This window comes from Montipora foliosa, chromosome 10 (genome assembly GCF_036669935.1).
Source record: "Montipora foliosa isolate CH-2021 chromosome 10, ASM3666993v2, whole genome shotgun sequence".
In the NCBI taxonomy this organism is placed as follows: Eukaryota; Metazoa; Cnidaria; class Anthozoa; order Scleractinia; family Acroporidae; genus Montipora; species Montipora foliosa.
Window position 1 is genome coordinate 36,101,378 of NC_090878.1, and position 22,500 is coordinate 36,123,877.

At 40.3% G+C, this 22,500-nt stretch overlaps 1 protein-coding gene across 1 annotated transcript in view; it reads right to left on the reverse strand.

Annotated features, from left to right (window-relative positions):
* The window catches only part of LOC137972867 (uncharacterized), a 237,670-nt gene that overhangs the window by 74,554 nt on the left and 140,616 nt on the right, over window positions 1-22,500 (reverse strand). The window contains exons 90-110 of the mRNA XM_068819561.1: window positions 22,247-22,390; window positions 21,264-21,589; window positions 20,290-20,431; window positions 19,321-19,643; window positions 18,485-18,629; window positions 17,067-17,398; window positions 16,372-16,513; window positions 14,984-15,306; window positions 13,399-13,540; window positions 12,394-12,719; window positions 11,670-11,811; window positions 10,486-10,790; window positions 8,822-8,963; window positions 7,237-7,544; window positions 6,665-6,806; window positions 5,899-6,049; window positions 4,173-4,344; window positions 3,082-3,223; window positions 1,818-2,143; window positions 963-1,104; window positions 189-367 (exon numbers count right to left, since the gene is read on the reverse strand). Of these exons, the coding sequence (XP_068675662.1) occupies window positions 189-367; window positions 963-1,104; window positions 1,818-2,143; window positions 3,082-3,223; window positions 4,173-4,344; window positions 5,899-6,049; window positions 6,665-6,806; window positions 7,237-7,544; window positions 8,822-8,963; window positions 10,486-10,790; window positions 11,670-11,811; window positions 12,394-12,719; window positions 13,399-13,540; window positions 14,984-15,306; window positions 16,372-16,513; window positions 17,067-17,398; window positions 18,485-18,629; window positions 19,321-19,643; window positions 20,290-20,431; window positions 21,264-21,589; window positions 22,247-22,390 (4,496 nt within the window). The remainder of the gene's footprint in view (window positions 1-188; window positions 368-962; window positions 1,105-1,817; window positions 2,144-3,081; window positions 3,224-4,172; window positions 4,345-5,898; window positions 6,050-6,664; window positions 6,807-7,236; window positions 7,545-8,821; window positions 8,964-10,485; window positions 10,791-11,669; window positions 11,812-12,393; window positions 12,720-13,398; window positions 13,541-14,983; window positions 15,307-16,371; window positions 16,514-17,066; window positions 17,399-18,484; window positions 18,630-19,320; window positions 19,644-20,289; window positions 20,432-21,263; window positions 21,590-22,246; window positions 22,391-22,500) is intronic.

Here is a 22,500-nt window from a genome sequence, read left to right on the forward strand (position 1 = left end):
AATCTTCATTAGGCCTTTTTGAAGGCATTTTTTCTCATGTTTCTTTCGCTCCCAACGAAAATGGTGGAGTGGGAGGCTTGTTGATGTAATGTCCGTTGTGAAGACGCGGTGCATCTCGGTAGACAGAGAGTCTTTAAGAAAAATGCATCTCTTTTAGCGACAATATAGACAGAAGCTCACTGGATTACCTGTAACCATTGCTTCACGTCGTTTCTTTGCGAGACCCAGCCCCCTGTCCTACCACCACCGGCAACCTGATTGAGACGAGCGCGCTCTGGGCCATGTTTGGAATTGTAACTCGTAGAAGCAGAGAATGCTCCACTAGGGATGCGGCGATCTTCTAAACCAATCGGACTTTTGCATCTTCCTGGATATAAATTATTAGGAAGCATATATTAACACAGGATAACAGGAGAAAATCAAGGTGTGTAAGGGCAGGGAAGGTAGGGGGGGGGGGGGGTGGAGAAATGCTTGTCCCCGCCGGTCACATGCGTCCCACAGTACGAGACAGATAACAGAAGATTTATGAAAGTCGCCGGTTAGAGTCAGGTTTGACCAAGCTAGAATGAAATGATGATTCGTAGAAGTCTTCCCCCGGGAAGATGAAAGAGAGCTTGGATTCTCATCTTCCCTTTTCAAGCTACTTTCCATTGCTTACTTTTTCGCTTTTAACTTTTAGGGGCTCTTTAAGACTCCCTCTTACCCAAAAAGCCGGATAATCTCGACAACGAAACAAGCTAAATGAGTTCATACCAGTAAGAGGAGAGCTTGGAGAGCACGTTTTATTGGGTTAATTGCACCCATTATGAAAAATTGCGTTGATTCGCTTTCTTTGATTTGCAAAACACTGGGAGCTTAAGGCGAAAACCGCACTGGCAACATTTTCTAATCGTCTAGGTTTGTTTCCTTTCTAGATGGCAACAGGACTTGTGGAGGTTGATAAACAGTAAATTGCTACATACCAATCACACAGCCGTAAAGTTCCACTCTCATCGATATATACCGATACCAGGATCGGATATGAATGCGCACTATTCTTCCCCGGATGGGTGGTATGAGTGGGTGTGAAACAATTGAATTTCTGTCACGGTTGGCTTGGAAAATCTAGTGGAGTTTAAAACAAATCACATAAAGGTAAATGTGAGGTGCACATGTTTGGTAAAGGCTGTAGGCTTGGAGGGTGAGTGAAAGTTTTGGTCTTTGGAAAAGTCTACTCGCCTTAAAGTATTTCAAATTGTATGAAAAGAACATGTTATTTCTCGTTGATGAGGTTCTTGAAAATAAAAGGGATAGATGGTCCTCATTTAAAGGAATAGAAGTCATATTACAAGACGCTCGCCATTGTTCTTGCTCGCAACTTTCTAATTTTATTTTCGACATTTCAATGGGCTCTTTACGTGTTTCTTTGAGTAATAAACAATCAGCATTATTTGTTCATCACCAACTTCTGCACTGTACAAAAGTGATAAACTTAATTCTCTCTGAGAATCAAAATCATGGACATTTCCAATGTTTCTTTATATTTTTTTTTTATTTCTTTTTTACTTTGAGGAATTAAGAGTAAACTCTCGTTAAATTAATATTAAAGGAAAATCCGGGCAAAATATTGGACGTTAAAATGGAATTCGAGTTAACTTGTTAAAGTAATCTCTGTGTAGTGAGAGGCTTAAATAGCCCTCAGTGTGATTACAAGAGACGAGAGATAAGGCAATCACAGTTCCCCCTTTTGACAGACTGTTCGTTTCAGCAAATTAAGATAAGATTCATGATAGCCGGACCCTAAAATTGTGTCCTACTAGTTACAATAAAGCACCCACCTTCTTCGTGTTTCGTTGAAAATAGTATGCAAAGTAAACTCCATCCTGGCTGAAGAGCAGATAATAGGAGGTGACCCATTTGTTTTCCGAGGGGCTCCCTTGGGTGGATATCCGCACCACCTTGTGGGGCTTCAGCAAGTCTACCTGTAGCCATTGGTAGCCGTTATTGATCTTTGCGCTCCAACTGCCAAAGTAAGGCCCTTTGCGTCTGTTGTGTAACCGGGCTAAATAGGGACCGTGTTTGTTGTCCCAGCGAGATGACGACGAAATGGCTGCATTGCGAATAGCGCCGTTTTGCATTCCCAATGGGCGGTTGCATAGTTTTCCTGCAACAGTAAAAGGCAATCAGGTATCGCACCTAAAGTTGCCGAACTTCCTTTCTGTTGTTTTGTTTGTTTATTTATTTATTGGAATCCGCTACTTCATGATCAAGAAAATGCCAACACCGTTTTGAACAACAACGGAAATATATTAAGTTGGATTGGAATATAAAATAGAGACATCAACTCAAAATGCCCCAAAGCAACAGTGAGATAAACTGTTATTGAAAGAAAATACAATATCGATATCTAAAGCCACGCCTCCCCCCTTCCCCCCCCGAAAACACACCTTTTTTTCGAGAAGATAACAAATCAATTCCTTCGATTAAATTAAGCGAAACTAATTTGCGAACCATGATCAAGAAAATGCCAACACGGTTTTGAACAACAACAGAAATATATTAAGTTGGATTGGAATATAAAATAGAGACATCAACTCAAAATGCCCCAAAGCAACAGTGAGATAACAGTGGCAAATCAATTCCTTCGATTAAATTATGCGCAACTAATTTGCGAACCTGTGCGAAGCGAAAACAAAAGATTGTGCAGGGTCACGGTCAATTCAACATCGATTGCAACAACATTGTTCTCGCTTTTGAAAGTTCTAAGGTTTCATAACCAGTCCCTCGATTAACTATGACTACACTGAGCTCTTACTGCCGCAAAAACAAACAAAGAAACCAAGCTCTGAAATCACATCAAGAACAGAGTTTTTTTTTTTTTTTCTGGGAAAATTTGACATTGAATCCTTGAGCGAGCAGAAATAACAAATCAACAACAACAACAACAACAACAACAACAAAAAAACGAGAATGAAAGCAGTAACTGATGAATTTGAAGGCTTGGTTCATTGAAGAGGCTGATCCGTTCGTTCCAGCGACTGACAGGTATATTCGTTAGGTTGCAGTGCGATCAATACAGAGTAACACGCAAAGTTAACTTACCCAGTCTACAGCCATAGAGCTCCACTCTCATCGAAATGTGACCGCGCCATGATTTGGGATAAATACGTACATAACGGGCTTTGAACGGGTGAAGGAACCGATGAATTACAATGAAGTTTCTTTCAAAGTTACCAGGGAAGACCTACAAAATTGCAACAACGGAGATTAATGCGACCTTTGAAATTGAAATTGAGGAACACAAAGCTCGCGATCGTACCGTGGGAAAGTTGCTTTGAGAAGAGTTAGAAACTGATGCGGGCTTTGATTTCTAGCTACTTCGTTATAAATTTAAGTCTAACTTTGTCCTCTTGTCAAGTATTGAACAAGCAAATGTTATCATGTTGTTAAACGCGCTTTTTTGCTACGCACCGGTGTCTCAGTAAGATGAACGTAGGACTACCACGAACATCACTAAGCCACGAAAAAGCGAAACGAAATACCAAGACACCGAAACAAGACTTTCACTCGCTGTTTCGGTGTTTCGCTGTTTCGTGTTTTAGTAATGTCTGACTACCACTCAGGGTGCTCTCTTTGAACTAATTTCATTTGCACATTGTTAGACTTTCAAGTCTTCTCGAATAAGGGCTATAAACCGTAGGCCCCGTCATAAACCGTCACCTTTCAGTGAACTCTCTTCGCAAAGAGTGGCGCTTTCAGTTTCAAGTGTGTCCTATTTTCTCCAGCAAAACGGGGCCGACCTGGCGTTGAAGGCTTGAAGGTGTATGACGCCATATCTAATGATGGATGAGGTCACCTTGGCAAAAAAGCCAAGGGGACTTTGCTAAGTGCTGGAACATGTAGATGTAAATATACATGTGTTAAGCTCCAAAAATCCAGTTTCAAATCGTCGCCATTTGCTCCTCTCCATTCCCGTCATTTGGTCGACACCCATGAACACTTCGAGTCCAACTCTTTGCAGAATTGCACTTTAGCCACAAACATTTTGCAACAGGAATTCATGGTTACTCCCGAAAGCTAGCAACGGTCTTAAACGAAATGACAACTCGAGGGTTGAACAGAGAAACTAAAGCATGAACCAACCCGAGCCAAAAATTCGAAATTAAAGTAAAGCCAAGTGATTGTCTTCTCACCTTCACTCCCCTTCCCTCCTTATACGGGTAAAATTTGATGTTGTCCATACCAAATCCGACCGTGTAACTGGTCACCCAATGATCAGCGTCGTATCTCCCCTGTGTGGCGATTCTCTTCACACGGCTTATTGTGCCCAAGTCTATGGTGAGCCACTGTCTTGCATTGTTACACCTGATGGTAAGAAAAAAGAAACAGTAGTATTTAGTACAATGTAATTTGCCTCTAGGAGCGCGTGCAGTGAAGTGGATGTCGCTCGCGGACTGCATCTCAGAGCTCCGAGTTCGAATCCCAGCTTGTGCGATCCAAAGTTCACCCAGCTTTCCATCCATTCGTGGTGGGTAAAATGAGCACCAGTATCACTGGGGACAAGTTGTGCATGCGACGGGATTGGTGTAGCTCTCACCCTTGCCGTAAGGTACGGTAGATGCTAAAGAAAAAGGAGGCTTCGGGTTGCCTTCGACTTCGGTGGGCCTCTTGTCTTGTTAATCTGTTTCCACAACCTCGAAACCATGGTTTTTTTATTATTTCAATGATAACTGCTATAAAATGAGGCACTTTAAAAAAAAACCCAGGTTTGAACAAGCCATGACCGTGCCATTACACAAAGTGATTTATAGATGGGTACTTGATTAAGATCGAGGTCATGATAGGGTAAAACTTAATACATAATACAATACTATGTTAATACATGTATGTTAATATATGTTAATACAATATATGTTTCGAATGAGACATCCCTCGTCAGTTGTACAGTGAGAAATAAAATGAAAATGTGCAATAAATGGTATAACAAAGTGAGAAATTAACGAGAAAAATTAAGGATGAAGGCGCGAACCAGAAAGTAAAACTATTTGAGCTAAGAAGGAGACTAATTAGTATGAAAGGGATGAATTAAGATGTTTGACCTGGGAATTCAAAGACGGCTGCTCGCAAAGGATGTGCATGGCTTCGTTGATTTTCAATTGGAAGCTTGTGGAGTCGAGAATTTGGAAACAATCTTCTGAACAGAAGGAGCGACAATTTTCAGAACTTCTTAGGTGTTTAAAGATGTGAGAATGTTTGTCAGCGGAGCGATGTTCGCTAATGCGAGTGGCCAAGTGTCTGTTGGTTTCACCAACATAACAGGCACTGCAGTCTTCACATGAAAACTTATGAATGCCTCGTGCTCGTAAATCCGTTGGGATAGGATCCTTGATCCCAAACCAACTCCTGATTTGAAATACAATTTATGTAACAAAGGATAAAATTGAATTCAAATTTCAAGGGAAGAAAATCTAGTGCCAAGCAAGCTAGAAGTTCGTATTACATCCCGTAAAGAGAACATCGATGTGATTTATTTATTTATTTATTTATTTATTTATTTATTTATTTATTTATTTATTGTAGGAAACGTGAACAAGAATCTTCTGTTGATAAGATGAAGTGTGACAAACAAGAACAGTACCACCCCTTACACTGAAAGCTTCTACAGACAATTGTATTTTCTTATCACCCAAACCACGACCTAGGATACGTAGGTTTCGTCTCGGAGGATGGCCGTCAGTGCTTGCGCCAAATGACACTGGAGAAGAGGTTTATTGAAAAAAAAAAAACAAAGAAAAAGACGAATTCGATGGTAGAGTGTTGACCGTTAAACCTTCAATCGGAAGCCCAGCCATTAAGTGAAAAGATAAATATAAACTATACTTGCGTCAAGTCACTAAATAGAGGTTGCATACAACTTACTTGGCCATCCACCCTCCTCGCACATAACCGTGATTTCTCGACTGTAGGCGGGCGTTCCAAGGTCCATAGTAGTAATTCAACATAGAGGAAGCTGTCAGGGCTTGTTTCGTTATACGACCATCTTCCATTCCCAAAGGAACATCACAAGGATCTAATCAAATTACGAGAGGAACAAAAACAAAGTCATTTGTAATCGTGTCCAAGATCAGAGCCATTGAGGAAATTTAGGGTGCTTTCCTTTTGTTAGAGCTGTCCGGCCATATCCAGCATTCTTCTGGTGAATATATATCACCCTCGAAGTGTGTTAATTTGAAGGCGTTGTAGAGTTAGTCCTTCCCTAATGAGCGGTTTGGCCGGTCACTTCTGTCAAATGGAAAGCGTCTTTAAACTGCGATAGCAGCTGCATCTGCAGAGGTTTAGATTCTTGACCACGAAATGCACCAGATCTGAGTTTCCTTCATTATCTCTTTCAACTGGAGTTCAAGTGCAAAATGTTTATAACTGCAGGTCCATTTTACTTGACAAATGAGGGAAAATAACATTCATAGGTAAGACTTTGCATTTGGACTCTCGAAGAGAGCTCGATTTGAATTCGAGAACGGCTTGTCGACTTCCGCAAATGCAATGTTGGAAAAATTACTCAATCTCATTATCTATTGAGGACCGTAACTTCAATTAAAATATCCTTACGTAAAAAAAAGCAAGAAACTGCTGTAGATTTATAGTCACTCTTCTTATGCTCGAGTACAGATAATTTGCTTTATACCTGATCTGCAGCCATAGAATTCAACTCTCATGGCGATATAGCCGTACCATCCCCACGGGTGAAGGCGGAGGTGTCGGGTCTGTATTGCTGGGCTAAGGCTATTCTCTACAAGGCTCACACGGTCGCGATTGGCGGTGAAATACTGCACGAGGAAAAAAGGGTTGAAAATACACGTTAAGTGACTCTTGGCAAACGTCTGCAGGCTGGAGCGCTTTGCCAAATTTAGAAGAAATTTGGTTTGATTTTCAGAGATAGCTTATTATGCAACGGACATTTAATATTCAGTACTTTATTTTCGGAAACGATTTCCGTATTCTAATGAGGCAAAAAGAGTAAACGCCATTCCCACGTCTCATCCAAGCTGCCTGGAATATCGGAGCTCAAGAGTGGGAAAACGTTTTTTAAACAATATTTAGATCTTTTGACGAATTAAAACTGAAAAAATATACATTGATATTTTTTTCATCAAAGTAAAGAAAGACAGAGTTTGCTATTTGAATTTATAACAATATCGTGCATGGTTTGGTCTAAAGAATGAAATGACCGATGTTTAATTAGGGTGCAATCCTTACTATGTCTTGACTGCGCTGTCTGTAGACTGCCCAGTGCAATGTATCCGAACTATAACTCAGCTTGTATTTCGTAACCCATTGATTTGCGTCTTTTCTGCCCTGCGTTGCAATCTTCCTGATCGTTGTAGCCCTACCAAAGTCCACCTTAAACCACTGATTGTGATTATTATGTCGCGCAATCCAGCAGAAAGGTCTGTGAAGTCTTCCATTAGGAGCTGTATAACGAGCGTTGTAAGCTGACGACGAGGTGATTCGCGCATTCGGGATCTTTCCTGACTCCAAACCAAGAGGATAGTTGCAGATTGGCGCTGCAATTAATTCAAGCAATAGCCACAATGATATCATTTGACAATTTGACGAATTTAAAATTTTAATATTTCCTGACAGAACATTCTTTGTGTAATCTAGTTTTTACGAAGACATTGAGGAATGGAGACTTACAACGGTAGATGGTATTGGTGCAACGTGCCCGTGAGACCGGTAGTAAACTAGATGCTTCAATGGGCGGTGTACGAAGGTCGCAGGTTTGAATCCTGCATAGGAATGTGATTTATCAGTTGTTCTTTCGCCAGTTGCCAAGCAACTACTTAACGGCATAAGATCTCTTCGCAATGTACATTTAGGCAACCCAACCAGCGCGATTCATTTTCGTGTCAAAAGTTTTGTGCCTTACGCTAACTGACTGCTTAAGTATGACTTTATTTTTCCCAATAAATTGGGAAACGTAGTTTTTGCAGTAATTCAGTAGCACACTGAGAGCCATTGAAATGCACCTGCACAAAGTTGTGATTGATTCATCTCATGTTTTTTTAAAAAAAACAAAATATTAATTCTCCACTTTCAAGAAGAGGGCAACGAAAGCAAAATCAACAAAGCATAAACAAAGAAACCAGTTAGTGTCTTTCACTCTTTAAAAGAGTGACACAAGTCTTAGAGCGGTAAAATTGCACGAGGTAGACCAAGTGGAGCGTAGAAGTTTAAGTTTGACCAGCCAATGACCCTTGGATTGCAGTTGTCACACAAGCCGGCCCTACCGCCCTTCTTTAGAGTTTATCATAAATCAACCATTAACCAATAAACCAGTTTCGTATTCTAACGGTTGGACTGGATCTAACATGAAATGGAGGCTAATGCGGGCAAATCTTTTCAAATGCAAATTAATTTGACCGCATTAGCCTCCATTTCATGCTAGATCCAGTCAACCGTTAGAATACGAAACTGTCCTATTGGTAAGTGCGAGTAGCCTTATGAGGTCTGCCAATCATTCAAAATGGCAACCTCACCTAAATTACGCCTTCACTACATGCTAAGGTCAAATATAATTGTTTGAAGATTGTCTGAATATCAAGGACAACAACGAAAGATTATTGTCTGAAGATTTCATCGAGTAGAAATATATAAATAAAGTATGTATGTATTTATTTTAGGTTAGACAACAAAACCTTGGATTGAAGACGAAAAGCTTGGAAGTACTAAGTATGAAGTTCTCAGGGAGATCATTTCAAGGAATCTGAAACAAGCCGATTTTACGAATTTTTCATCAAGTTAATGGCGGGATATGGTGGAAATACTTTTAATAACCCACCTATAGGACATCCAAAGAACTCCACTCTCATCGACATAAAGGAATACCAGGTCTGAGGATGAACCCGGATGTAAGCAGCGACAATGGCCTTCGAGAATGTGTTAATGACTATCGTATGACGGTCACTGTTTGCTTCGAAAACCTGCAAACAAATATTTAAATCATTCTCTGACAAGATTTATCTCACGTGAATATGAAAAAAGAGATTTCCCAGTTCAACTGGCTGTCAAACGGGCTAGTGAATAGAAGACAAGTTACACTTAAAGAAACAAGAGTTCTGTTTTCGTATGATTGAAGGCCAAACTTGAACAAGCTAACAGCGCAGCTGCTGCTTTTAGGAAGACCAGGAGAACCTTGAATTGGACGGAAAACCCCTCTTCAAAATTTGAAAAATTTCCAGTGACGATGGAAAAAGAATCGTTGGATCGGCCGCTCCAGGTACGTGGAGTTAGCCCAAAAATTGTAATCAATAATAATGCAGAAACTGGGAGCAAAAAGAGTAATTTTCAAGTTTTTGTGATGATCAATCAAGCGCGAGAAACCCAAAATTTCCAAAACTTTGTTCCGGAAATTGCTTTAGGTCTTTTCAAGATTTTTGAGAAATTGTTAGTCGAATGATACTCGCCTCTTTTCCAGCACATATGTCAAAATTCCTTTAATTTGACTTAGAGGCCCGTTTCATTTTACTATTTGCTAACCCCACGAGACTGCATAGCTTCCACTCCTGATTCCGTTCTTTGAGATTTTCCAAAACACAGTATTTATTGTTCTATTCGGTTTCCGTTTAAATTTTAGCATGAAATGAAACGACTTGATATTCATTTCCTCGTGTGCTGTGAACTTCGGCCGGCCTTCTTTGAGTTTTGTGTCAGACCCGCATAAATAGCTCTTAAGTTCTCGTGATAGGTTCAGGGTGTTAGTTTTTTGAAATGCTCTTATTTCATGAATATTCAATACAATAAAAAGTTATTGACCACTCACCATGTAGGGGAACGAAACGACAGAACAAAATAACAAGTGATTAAAACCCGACCTGGCCGGAGGCTAACCATTTGGCCATTTACAAGTGCAGCAGAGAAGTTAAACCAGGGGCTACCAGGATCAAATTTAACAAGTGGTCAAAACAGGTCTTGAGACCAGGATTCCTCCTCCTTCATACTATGAGAATTGAGTTAACATGATTTTAATGCTCATAAAGAGACTTTCAATCCAAAAAACAAAAAAAGTACTCTTTTGTTTGAACGTTATTTTTGCTACGTGAAGTCCTCAAAGCTAGAACAGGCAATCCTATTCTCGACGTTTAAGCTACAAGGGATTTTTAATTTTTCTGATATTTTAAGCAATCGATTTTGCGATAAATTTTCAGATAAACGGTGTCACCGATTTTTCATATATTGCGTTTTGCATTAGTTATCTTCTATCAAAGTTGAAAATGGTGTTTTTGACCGGAATTTAAGACAAAGTATGGTATAAAATCAAAAGACGTCAAAATGAAAAATGCTGACACCGCCTAGTTCTTTATTTCTTTGGAAAATTAGGTATTGCGTATTTTCTTCTTTTTTTTCCAGATCTTCGAGATTATCTCTATTGTTTTCCAAACTTTAGTACATGAAAATCATACTATTCCTTTGGTGGATGTTACAAATGGGAGGTTGGTAGGGCACATCAATTGAACATACCTTTGGATATTTTAAGAACTTAAATCCATCCTTACTAAAGGTCAACACAAAGGTCTTGACCCACTGGTTGGCATCTTGGCGACCTTGAGACGACATTCCCGTCAAACGTGCCACGGTTCCAAAGTAAACCTGCAACCACTGGTTTCGAGTGCTGCGCCGCGGGGCCCAAGACCAGCGGTGATTGATACGACCATGCCATGGCGTGAGGTAGCCATTATGATAAGTGAAAGCAGTCATCGCTCCATTGCGCAGGCTCTTGTCTTCCAAGCCAAGAGGCACGAAACATCGTGCTGCGAAAGGGATATCCAGAGATTCATTGGTATCTTATTCAGGGCTAAATCCCTTTCGTAAGATCAAAATAAGGCTAATGACAAGCAAAGCAATGCTCAAATAAAAGCTGCCGAGCATATACTGAACAGTATTTTCTTGTAAGCGAATTCTTTAACATTCAAATGAAAGCAACTGGGAAGTAATAGACCAAAAAGGCAAGCTCAATGCTGTACCCAATTCAAACCCTTTGAGAATAAAACGTTTTGTTCCATGTATTTCCATATCTTTAAAATGTGTCTGCTACATTACAATGCAAATACAACACACAAAGTACCTTAACCCGGGAGATCTGAAATGGGTACAACATTGAGTTAGCCGATTTGGTGTATTTTTGCGGTGGTCTTGTCTATTATGCTGTGCAAGGTGGTTGTAACTTTGAAGTCTGTGGCTATAGTCTATTTATTCTAGGTGACTCTAAATAATCCCTCTTATTATTTACTCAACACAAAATCGCGTTTCTGATTGGTCTAAGGTTATGGAGCACTCTAGAGACTATAGAGTGCAACAACGAAATTTCTTTGAAAACACAGCGTTGGAGTAATTTTGCTGATTATATAACAAATAAAAAAACCGTATGACCTTGCGAATACATTTCATGATTTATGGTCACTCGTGATATTTTGAAAGTTCTGAAACTTTGGGAACTTTCAGAACATCACTCGTGCCCATAAATCCCGAAATGCACAAGCAAATTCATATGTTTTTTTCCCCTATACATATGGGCCATTTACGACACATGCAAGATAAACACACACGAGCTATTCAGTATGTCGCTTATTCTGATATGAAACGTGCTTCGTACATTCTAATATCTATCGTCAACATCAACATCAAAATACCTTGAGGGCATCCATAAAACTCCACCCTCATGCAGATATGACGGTACCAGCCCCCTGGATGAATCCTGATGAAGCGCGCTATTATACGCGGGAACAGACGATATTGAACAATAGTATTCTGATCCTTGTTTCCTATAAAGTACTGCAACACAAAAATATGATAATGATTTGTTATTCGATGCCATTCCTATAGAATATATCTAGGTCGTAGTTGCTTCTCGCTGGTTACTTCCGGTTAGAGTAACACCAGTTTCATAATCAACATTATTAGAAATTTAAGTTCCAAAGTTTGAAACATCATTATGGAGTTTCCAGACTTCGCTCTTTATAAAAAAAATCCTACAACACCCGACAAAGCTGTTTAAAAGACAATTAAGGAAATGTCACGATAATTTTCGATTTTGCCAAATATATGATACCTTTCTCTTTCCCCCCCGCCCCCCCTCTCCCCCTATGCAATTTTGTTTTCCGTCTGATTTTCCTGGTTAAACATATTTCACCTGAAAGGAGCACCAACATTGATTTTGGGGGAGGAGGGGGTGCAGTTTTTTTTTATACAAAAAAGGACGCATGATCAATTTGTCCCAAGACGTTTTGTCAGGAATTGTAGATTTGTACGAAATCGTTCTATAGTCCAACATTTATGGCGCCGACCGGTTGATTTAGTTGGTGGAGAAACGAGTACCATTCGCCCCAAGAATAATTAATAAACAGGTCACCTCACCCTTCTCGCACTATCTTTCATGTACTCGGCAAAGAACACGTTGTCCTGACTGAAGGTGAGATAATATTTCGTAACCCAGTTATTGGCGTCTTGTCTTCCCTGAGTAGCAAACTTGACAATTCGCATTGCGCGGCCAAAATCAACCGCGAGCCACTGGTACTGATTATTGTGACGCACACACCATGCGCCCATCCGGGTACCTGACCTTTGGAAATTCAGTCTCCCGTTACTTGGTCCATGGTTTTTATCCCACGATGATGTAGCGCTAATCTGCGTGGCACGTATACGGCCATTTTGCATTCCCAGAGGCTTGTTACACTGCGGTCCTGAAAAGAGAAACGACATGAGGTCCATGAGGGGGATGTTGTGCAAGCAAATGTCCCTCCTCCATTTTCATGTTGTACGGTGGCACTGGCATAAATGTCTAATCCAGCTGTATAATGAGGGAAATGTCTTTAAGCCAAAGAAATTCAAGTATTACATTTTTTTATGGTTCTATTTAAAGTGCACATAGCAGATTTTATTTTTTATTTACTCAAACAAAACATGCCACAGAAACCGGGATAAGCTCCGGCTCTGATTGGTCACTCGGCTCGTAAACAGACTTTACTTTTTTTTACAATCGAAACATTCAAAAAATCCGTATTGATTTTCTTTCCGTGTCTTTTGGCCTTTCAAAAATTTAAATGTTCACTTTCGGTGGGGTGCAAAACCCAGAAGGAAAATTATAAACACTTAACCAAATTTAAATGTATTATTTAAAACGAAAGGAAGAAGTACACTTTCAAAATTGCCTTTAATCATTTCAATCGTGTTCAAATTTCATGCATCGACGCTTTTCGTAAAATGGGTCTAACTTTTAGCATTTTAACCCAGTGTGGCTCTCGCTAGTTTAGGGACAACCTTGTTCCCGGAGATTTCCTCCGGTCGTCCCTATCTCGGATGGAAAAAAAATACCCTGCAAATAAAGTTGTTGGACCATGGCTTACTGCAAATTTGACCTACCAACAAGGCATCCATAGAATTCAACTCTCATTGAGATCCAGCTTCGCCAAGTGACAGGGTGGATTCTGAAGTAGCGCGCTTTTATAGCCCTCAAAAATCGGTTGCAAACAACAATAAACCGGTCATAGTTCCCAGGGAAGATCTTTAGGAGAGAAAAACGCATGTAAGAATTAGTTCTTTCCCAATTAAATCAAAAAGGCAATCAAGAGGCAGATAATTTAAACAGCAAAAAACTCATTGTATGTAAAATATGAAGCTTCGAGAAACGAGTACAAGTTGATATTTCAATTACCATATTGTCGAAAAGTAAAATGCCTAAATAGGCACATAATGTGGACTACTTCAATGAAAAAGGAAAGTTGATAAAGGAAAAGTGAGGAGAAGAAAGGACAGTAAATAAGTGAAATGTGGGAAAATGAAAATTAAGGTGATTCCCTGGTTTTGCATTGCGCAACCGTAGTGCACATAATTTCTTCCGTCATTGGTGAGCGGATTTGCTCGCGCGCAATGATAAAATGGCAATTTTGCATTGACGACAAGCTTAATCCGTCAAGAAATGGCTAATTTCTCCTGAACGAGTACGGTGACCCCCATTTTTTACTTCATATTTTTGCTGGGCACGGTTTTTTCATGGAGTAGTGAAAAATAAGCAAAAATCTATTGCCAGTTTTTGGCAGTGTCATAAATTATACGGAAGGAGCCATTACGAGTCAAGTTTTAATTTGATTTAAAAATCTATTTTGGAGTGATCTCATAAAGGCATTCAAATACAGTTTTCACGTACGTACGTGAATTAACCATAGAATGATACCAAGCTCTGCGTTATATCCGCGATTACATTAATAAAATCCAGCTACATTTGTCCAACATCGGGGATGCGCGGCAATTGACAAATTGGCTTAAGATGCGTATTCGTCAGCATCGTAACATGGAAACGAGCACGGTGACCTCCATTCTTTTATTACATTTTTATCATCGTCTTGACTTGTTACAACAGTGTGCAAATTTTCATTGGAAATCTACGACAAGTTCTATTTCTAGGGAATCACCTTAAGTGATAAAGTTGAAAAGCGGAAGATTGGGAAGAATGCCTTTTTTTGTTATTCAGTGCTTTTAAACTAATTGAGGCCCTCAGATAAGACAAGTCCTCACCACACAACGTTATTTGTTCAACTGAGGAAGAAAACTACCTTTTTAGCCAAGAAAAAACACTGAATCAATAATTTACGTCCCTTTACCTTCACCGAGGGTAGTCATCGGAAATCAGCTCTGACGAAAATGGAAGTGACCTTGTAGTCTATGTTGACAAAATCGCCTTCCTTTTCTCGCTTTAATTTCAGCACTTTTGAGTTGACAAATATGACTTGCGACTTCGTGAATGATAACTAGTAACAAGCAATTTTGAACTCGTTGCTGTCGAATTACTATTCCTGGTTTGTGATGTTATGAACTAACACGTTTAGCTTACGATATGTAACTGAAACCTACGGCTTGATCATGATCACCCTGTTTTCCGTGAATGACATTGTATCTTTACCCACTCGACCCTCAATAAAACTTTATACATGAAGTAACTGAGATCTACCTTTGTTTGTCCGCCCTCCTTGTAAGGTATGAACCTTTCACCCCTGCTACTAAATGACACATAGTACGTCGTCACCCATTGGTCCGCGTTGTTTCGACCTTGAGTGCAAACCTTGGTGACCACTGTGTCGGTTCCAAAGTCCACCTGAAGCCACTGCTTCTTGTTGCTCATGCGCGCACACCAGGCTCCTCCGTTTCTTCCTGCACGGCGCTGATGAAGCCTTGCGTTTCTGGCAGCACAGTAAAAGCTAGCTGAGGACGATGCTCTAAACCTTGGGTCTGGTACGCGGCCGTCTTCCAAACCGAGAGGCACGTCACATCTGTCTGTTAAAAAAAAAAAGACAGAAGAGATAAGGAACGTGAGTAGTTGTTGGAATTGCTGCCATTATGAGTTGGATTTCAGTTGTGTAGTTTGAGGTGATGACAAAAGCTCATGAGCGTAAACAACAAGCCTAAACGAGGACTCCGCTATTTGCCATCTTCATGAATCTCACAAGAATCTCCTCATTATCACCATCACAATAGTCGTCAATTATGCAGGAACCGTCATCGTCATTTACAACATCATTACAACCACCACCACCATCTCACCTACCCCGGACCGTCCATGTTCAGTTCTGGGTTCTAACGATAGAACCGAAAGCAATTTTGAAGGAAGATTTGACCCACAAAAATAGGACAGGTAGACGCGTTCATTCAATCACATGGCTTTACTTTGCAAAAAGGCAAACAATGTACCGATCCAGGAGCCCAAGAGTAAAAACGAACAACAGCGCTATATTCCTGTCCCGGCGTTTTCACAGACCGATTTAGTTTTAGATGGAGTTCCCGCGAATGAGCGTCCAGCGGAAGCCTGATGACCATCACAAGAAACTAACGTAACGTCATTGCGTCACCAGACCTGAACGGCCCACTTTGTAAAATCAGGTGTCCAGTCTATTTACCAGCAATTTCATTTTTTACAATGACTGTAAAATTCTCGCGCATCACCACCATCGTGACTCTCGTCAATGACTATCTTCATCATCATCATCAACAGCATCATCATCGTCATCATTATCATCGTCATCGTCACCATCATAACCATCATCATAATCATCATCATCACTGTCGTCACTGTCATCACCACTATCATCATCATCATCATCGTCGCCGCCATCGTCATCATTATGATTGTCATCGTTTTCGTCACCACCATCATCATCATTATCATCATCATCGTCATCATGGTCATCTTTATCACCGTTATCACCATTTCACCTTCATCAAAACCCTCTTCCCCCATGGGGATTAGGGTTAAAAGTCTAAATAGTATGGATGTTGCGTGTGACAGAGCCAGCCATGCCAATTGTATTTACAGTCTATCAACACCTTGTCTTCTTTACTTACTCCACGGACACCCGTACAACTCCATTCTCATAGAGATATGAGATCTCCATCCACGCGGAATAACACGAACGTAGCTTCCATGAAATGGTGGGTCGAATGAATTGGTGCGCACTCCCTTCCTATCGTAATTGCCTTGAAAGGTCTAAAAAAAACAAACAAACAAACAAGCAAACAAATAACATACAACTGACTCCTGCTCTATTCAGTCTCACGTTGCCCCAACCGTGCTTACTTTTCACTCGCGAGACAGTGAAAATAAGTATAAACACATAAGCTACAATCGAAGAAATTTATTTAAGTTTCCCGTTTTCCGTGAAGACGATGCTTAATCTCTTTAATAAGCTCTTCAGTAACTCGATGTCCAGGACGCCGTGGCACAAATAAACCGAAGTTGAATGCTTCCAGTCACGAGTTCTTCCCCACTAATTTCCAGGATTGCACTTAATTACATGCAAGCCCAATTTTGAGCTCTAAGCATTTGCTACCTATTTCCAACAATAAGGTAATAGTAAAGGTTAGAGTTATTTTAAGGTTAGGGTAAATACAGCTGTCTATCTTTACTTTACGAGCAGCATTTTGGAGGCACTTTGTGACGCTACTTTTCTGTATTCCGAGAAACGCTCATTATACAATACAACATTTACAATAGAAATCGACCTGCATCTAATTAAGACAATCTTCATGCCTGAACTTACTTTTATAGTATCCCACCAGTCCCTAACATATGCAAAGTGAACGCCATCCGAGCTGTAAGAAATCCAATATGCAGTCACCCACTGGTCAGCGTCGTCTCGTCCCTGGGTATTTATACCCAAGAGCCTCCTCGGCCTTCCTAAGTAAACCTGGAGCCATTGGTTGTGTTTGTTATAGCGAGAGCACCAGGCCCCCACCTGCGCACCGCGACGCGCGAGATGCAGTCTTCCCAACCACGCGGCATGGTTTTTGTTGGCCTCAGACGAAGCTTTCATAGCAGAGTTTCTGATGATGCGGGGATTCTGGATTCCAACAGGGCGATTGCAGAAAATCTCTGTAATTAAATTACCAAAGTAGCACTGGGATGTTTGCAATGATTGATGGATTTCGAGCGTTACGTGACCGCTGTAAGCGGTATCAAACGACTAAACAACAGGGTGATCGTACGCTTACCCATACAAAATAAGCAATTGAACTAAATTTAATTAACTGAAAATCAGAACATTTTCAGGTTTTTTTCTTTTCAAAGTTACCCATAACTTAGAGCGGTTTTCAATTGGGTGTCGAAAGTAATTAGTGAATTGCTTTGGTTTTGCATTACTTCACTCAGTGATTGGTTCAAAGTTCTCGCGCCACTTCTTCAACCAATCAGAAGTGAAACAAAAACCAATCGTAGCTCGCGCGTGCACATTTTCCCGCGCTTTAATTTGAGTCGACTACGTGTAGTTACTTCGAGTTTTGATTGGTTTACTGGATAGTGTCCCTCCTTTTTGATTGGCCAAAGTAATTACTTTGATTTTGGTTTTACGACATTTGGTTGAAACTCGCTCTAAAGTGAGAGGTAACTACTCTACAAAACACGGCATCCTTTAGGTTTAAAAATTTCCATCTGCAAGTCTCAAGCACTCTTTTCTGCAGATTTTTCAAATGATTTATTATAATTTTTAAGATTCCAAAGGCTGCTGGTGAATAAAAACTTCGTTTTCTTCGCAGATTTTATTCGTCATATGTCATATCATATCTTTATTTACCCCGGATTTTATAGTAGCTTGATGTAGCTAGTATCTCCGAGCATTTATCCCCCAAACCATTAAATAACACAGCAGACAGACCAAAGCACCCGAAACTTCATGCACTATTCTTTGCGAATAGTGCGGGGTTTTTTTACGTCCAATTTGTTGATAAACATTGAGGGGTTGTGAGACGGGGTCTACGGTTTATCGTCTTCATCCGAGAAGACTAGAGCGTCCACATATGGGCAGATGTCATTAAAAAGGCACCACTTTCTCCTCAGTTATTTAAAGGCCCTTAACGTTGGTCCGGCAGGAGTAGACCGCACGACCTACCGCATGGCAGCCCGGTGCTCAACCAACTGAGCCACCGGTGCGCGATCAAATAGATACCAAAAACTAAAACCCACCTCTGGCACGGCAGCCATACAACTCTACTCTCATAGCGATGTAACTGTACCAGCTTCTCGGATGTATCCGGACATAACGGCCTTTGATTGGGGGGATTATCTTCTGTGTTACGGTGTTGTAATAGTCGTAGTTACCACGGAAGAGCTGAAAAGGATTTTTCAGAGGAAAAGTTCTAATTAGTCTTACTTCAAGAGGGTTTTCTTATAAAAGGTCCCAGCAAACTTTAATATGCCGTGTTCACATGACTAAGCTGATTTTAAAATGCCTTAGCCTTGTTTCAAATAATGCTAGGTTCAAACAAAACAAATTTGGAAAAAAACGTATTGTCGCACGTACTAGTTTCACGAACCAGAACCAAAACTCCTTTCTGGTCCTCATTATACCGTACCATTAAATATAAAAATCAAGAGCGGTGGATAATTGTTCAATTCTTTAATAGACCGCATTCGCTTTCAGAACAAGAGGGTCTCGGTGTTTTATCGACCATTTTGTCACTAGACAAGGCTAAAACCTCGCAAGCAAGTCCGAGTCAGCTGTAAATGTAGATTTTACCATCCAAGCCTTGCTATTTTGAAATGACTACCAGTTTGCGACATGTTGATTTTTTTTTTCTTGGAACGTGGCATTAATTCAAGATGGCTTGAAGTTCGCCAAATGCATGCGTAATCCACAGCACGCTAGTTTGTCTTAATCAACCCAGTGTTCTGTGGGGCGCTTCCATGGCCGTGTCTTTTTTACGTACAAAGCTGTATCTTTTGGAGGGGAAACGCATCAGTACAATTTTCTTATTTAACGAGATCTACCTCTTCTCGCATATCGACAAACTCGTTCTTACCTTTACTCCCCCGTAAGAGACGTATGGCTTGAAGCGCACACCTTTTACGCTGTAGGACAACACGTAGCTCTTTACATATTGATTAGCTTCTCTCCTGCCCTGTGAAGCGATACCTTTGATGATACTTAACTGCCCACAATCGATCTGTAGCCATTGTTTTGTATTGCGATACTTTGCCAACCAGGCTCCTGATCGGCTGTGAGCATTGTAAATGTTCAGACGTGCTCGGTCGGGTCCGTGGTTATAGTTATACGATGACGACGCCCGAACAGAACCCGAAGGGATTCGTCGGTCTTCCATCCCAAGAGGCATTGTACAACGATCTTAGAGTAAAGAGGAAAGAAAAAGAGTTCAGAATACGAAATGACAAAAGTAAGACAGCTGCAACTCCGCGTCCAGTATTCGTCCAAAACGACTGTTATTAGATAATAGTTGTCAGTGCTATTGGATGAATGAAGTTGTTTTGTCGAGTAGTCTGAGCAAAAAGTGACAATAATAGCGTGATAAATTAAAGAAAAAGTCATGTGCGAGACAACTAGGGCCCATACGGCCGGAGCTTATCCCGGTTTCCGGTATCCGGTTATCCGATTACGAGAATTATTCCCACTAGATGGGATGCGACTCCATCGCATGGTTACCCCTCAGCAGTATATCGCCGGTAGCCATTCATACACATGTGTAAAGAGAGACAGTGTGGAGAAAAGTCTCTCGTCTAAGAAAACAACACGATGGCAGAGCTAGGCCTCGAAACAGCGACCCTTAGGATCGAGAGACCGGGGCGCTAACCACTACGCCACCGTGCCTATACGACGAAATAAGTGATAATAATAATAATAATAATAATAATAATAATAGTAATAATAATAATAATAATAATAATAATAATGATAATAATATTTATAATAATAATAACGTAAGTTACTCCTTGAGGTATAAAACGTTCACCAGTGTCAGCGGCAAAATTCGTACCTGTATAACAGCCATACGCTTCAACTCTCATGGAAATACGAGTTCGCCACGACCATGGAACAACCCTCAAAAACTGGCATTTGATAGGTGGATTAAATGGATACGTCACCACAGTGTTACGATCGCTGTTTCCTGAAAAGTACTGTTTCAAAAGAAAATGCGGATTTTAAAGTAAGTATTAAAAACACCCTTAGACACTCAACGAGAATCTTCCATATACAAGGAATGGCGTCACCGAGGGAAAAAAAAAGAATTTTTTTGAGAGCGTGAAATCATTTAGCAAAGATAAAGGACACTAAGCATAAAATAAAATGCTGCTCTTTAGGCGGAGAAGAGGATAACCGCAATTTGAAGAGAAAAGAACAGAGGCATGAGAGTTACAATATCATCTAAAGACTGTTCACATCACCCAGCGACTTTCAATAAGGATCCGGGAAATAGGTATCCATTTTTAAAAAACATCAATTTCACTTTATGCAGGGCTGCCTAGTATACGAGGAACGAGGAGAGTTTCATAAAAATCGGAAAAAAAGTTGTATGTTCTTAACAATAATAAAAATAATAATAATAATAATAATCTATTTAATAACAATAATAATAATTATAATAATTAATATTATCATTATCATTATTATTATTATTAATATTATTAAATAGATTAGTAGTAGTAGTAGTAGTAGTAGTAGTAGTAGTAGTAGTAGTAGTAGTAGTAGTAGTAGTAGTAGTAGTAGTAGGAGAGAGGTAAAAACCGGAGTACCCGGAGGAAATCACTCGGACCAGAGTGGAGAGCCAACAAACTAAACCTATAAACGACTTTGAGTTCGGGAATTGAACCCGGTCAACATTGGTGGAGGCGAGTGCTCTCACCACTGCGCAAACCCCGCTTCCCATGATAAACGCTAGTAAGACGTGAGCTCTGCATGAAACGTCAAGACCTTATAACTTTCAATTTCTTATTCCGTTTTAATTCTTACCCGTCTGTTATTTCGCTCTTTGTATTCAACAAAGCGAATTCCATCCATGCTCGGCATTATATAATACTGAGAGACCCACTGATCTTGGTCTTCCCTTCCTTGGGTGGCAAAACGGATGATTTTCGCCGGTCCGCCGAAATTCAGCTGTAGATACTGGTAACGGTTATTGTAGAACGCCGTCCATCCGCCCATGTACCGTCCCCGGCGTCTCCAATTGAGCCGCGCCATGTAAGCTCCGTGATAGTTGTCGAATTGGGACGATGCTGTTATCATGTGATTTTTAAGCCGACCATTTTGAAGACCCATTGGTTGGTTACAACGGCGACCTATATTCAATAAAATATTCCATTAGTACACTATTAAACGATCGTGTCATCACTTCATCCTCCACACAAGTGAAACGTTATTTTCACACATTTTGTGTGGTTCACACAGAAGTGATTAGCAAAGTGCTATTTACCTCCACTCCTGGACATTTGTTCATTGTTCAACTTATCTACATTTCATGACTTTTATGTCCTAAATTCCATGACTTTTCCAGGACTATCCAGAACCATTAGACAAAATCAATGACCAAGCAAACACAGAAATGTATTCGTCCAGAATACGAAATGCAGTGCTCTCGAAAAAGCGTAAAAACAGATATGTCGCAGCGCCTCTTGCTAAAATTTGAGGCAACAATTATATTTTGTTTCAGCAAAAATCTAAGTTTCTAGAATTTTATAAGACTTGTCCTTATTTTCCGGGATTTCCAGGACTGGATTTTACAAAATTGGAAATCAGTGACTTTCCAGGATTTCCATGACCCACGCAAAACCTGCATATCAACGCCATGCTTAATCTTGCCATTAACTAATCAACTAATCGTTAACTATTGTCTTTTGTTCTGACGAAAGGAACTACTCATGATGAGGAGGTACGTTTGGCGTAAGTCGTTTGGGCTTATGATTTTGTCGCTAGTTATAAGCAGCTCTTAGGCTTACCAAGTACACATCCGTATAGCTCCATACGCATGGCAACGTATCCATACCAGCTCTTCACGTTCACTCGGACATAACGCGCTGTGAACGGCCTCAAGAAACGGTTTGTGACGACATAATATCTCTCTTGGTTACCAAGGAAGAGCTGTTCAGATTGGACAAACACAATGAGACCTCAGAAAAGGCGATCACGGCCGATGGCGATGAACAGATTATCAATGACATTACTGTACTATAATATGACCTCTTCTAAACTA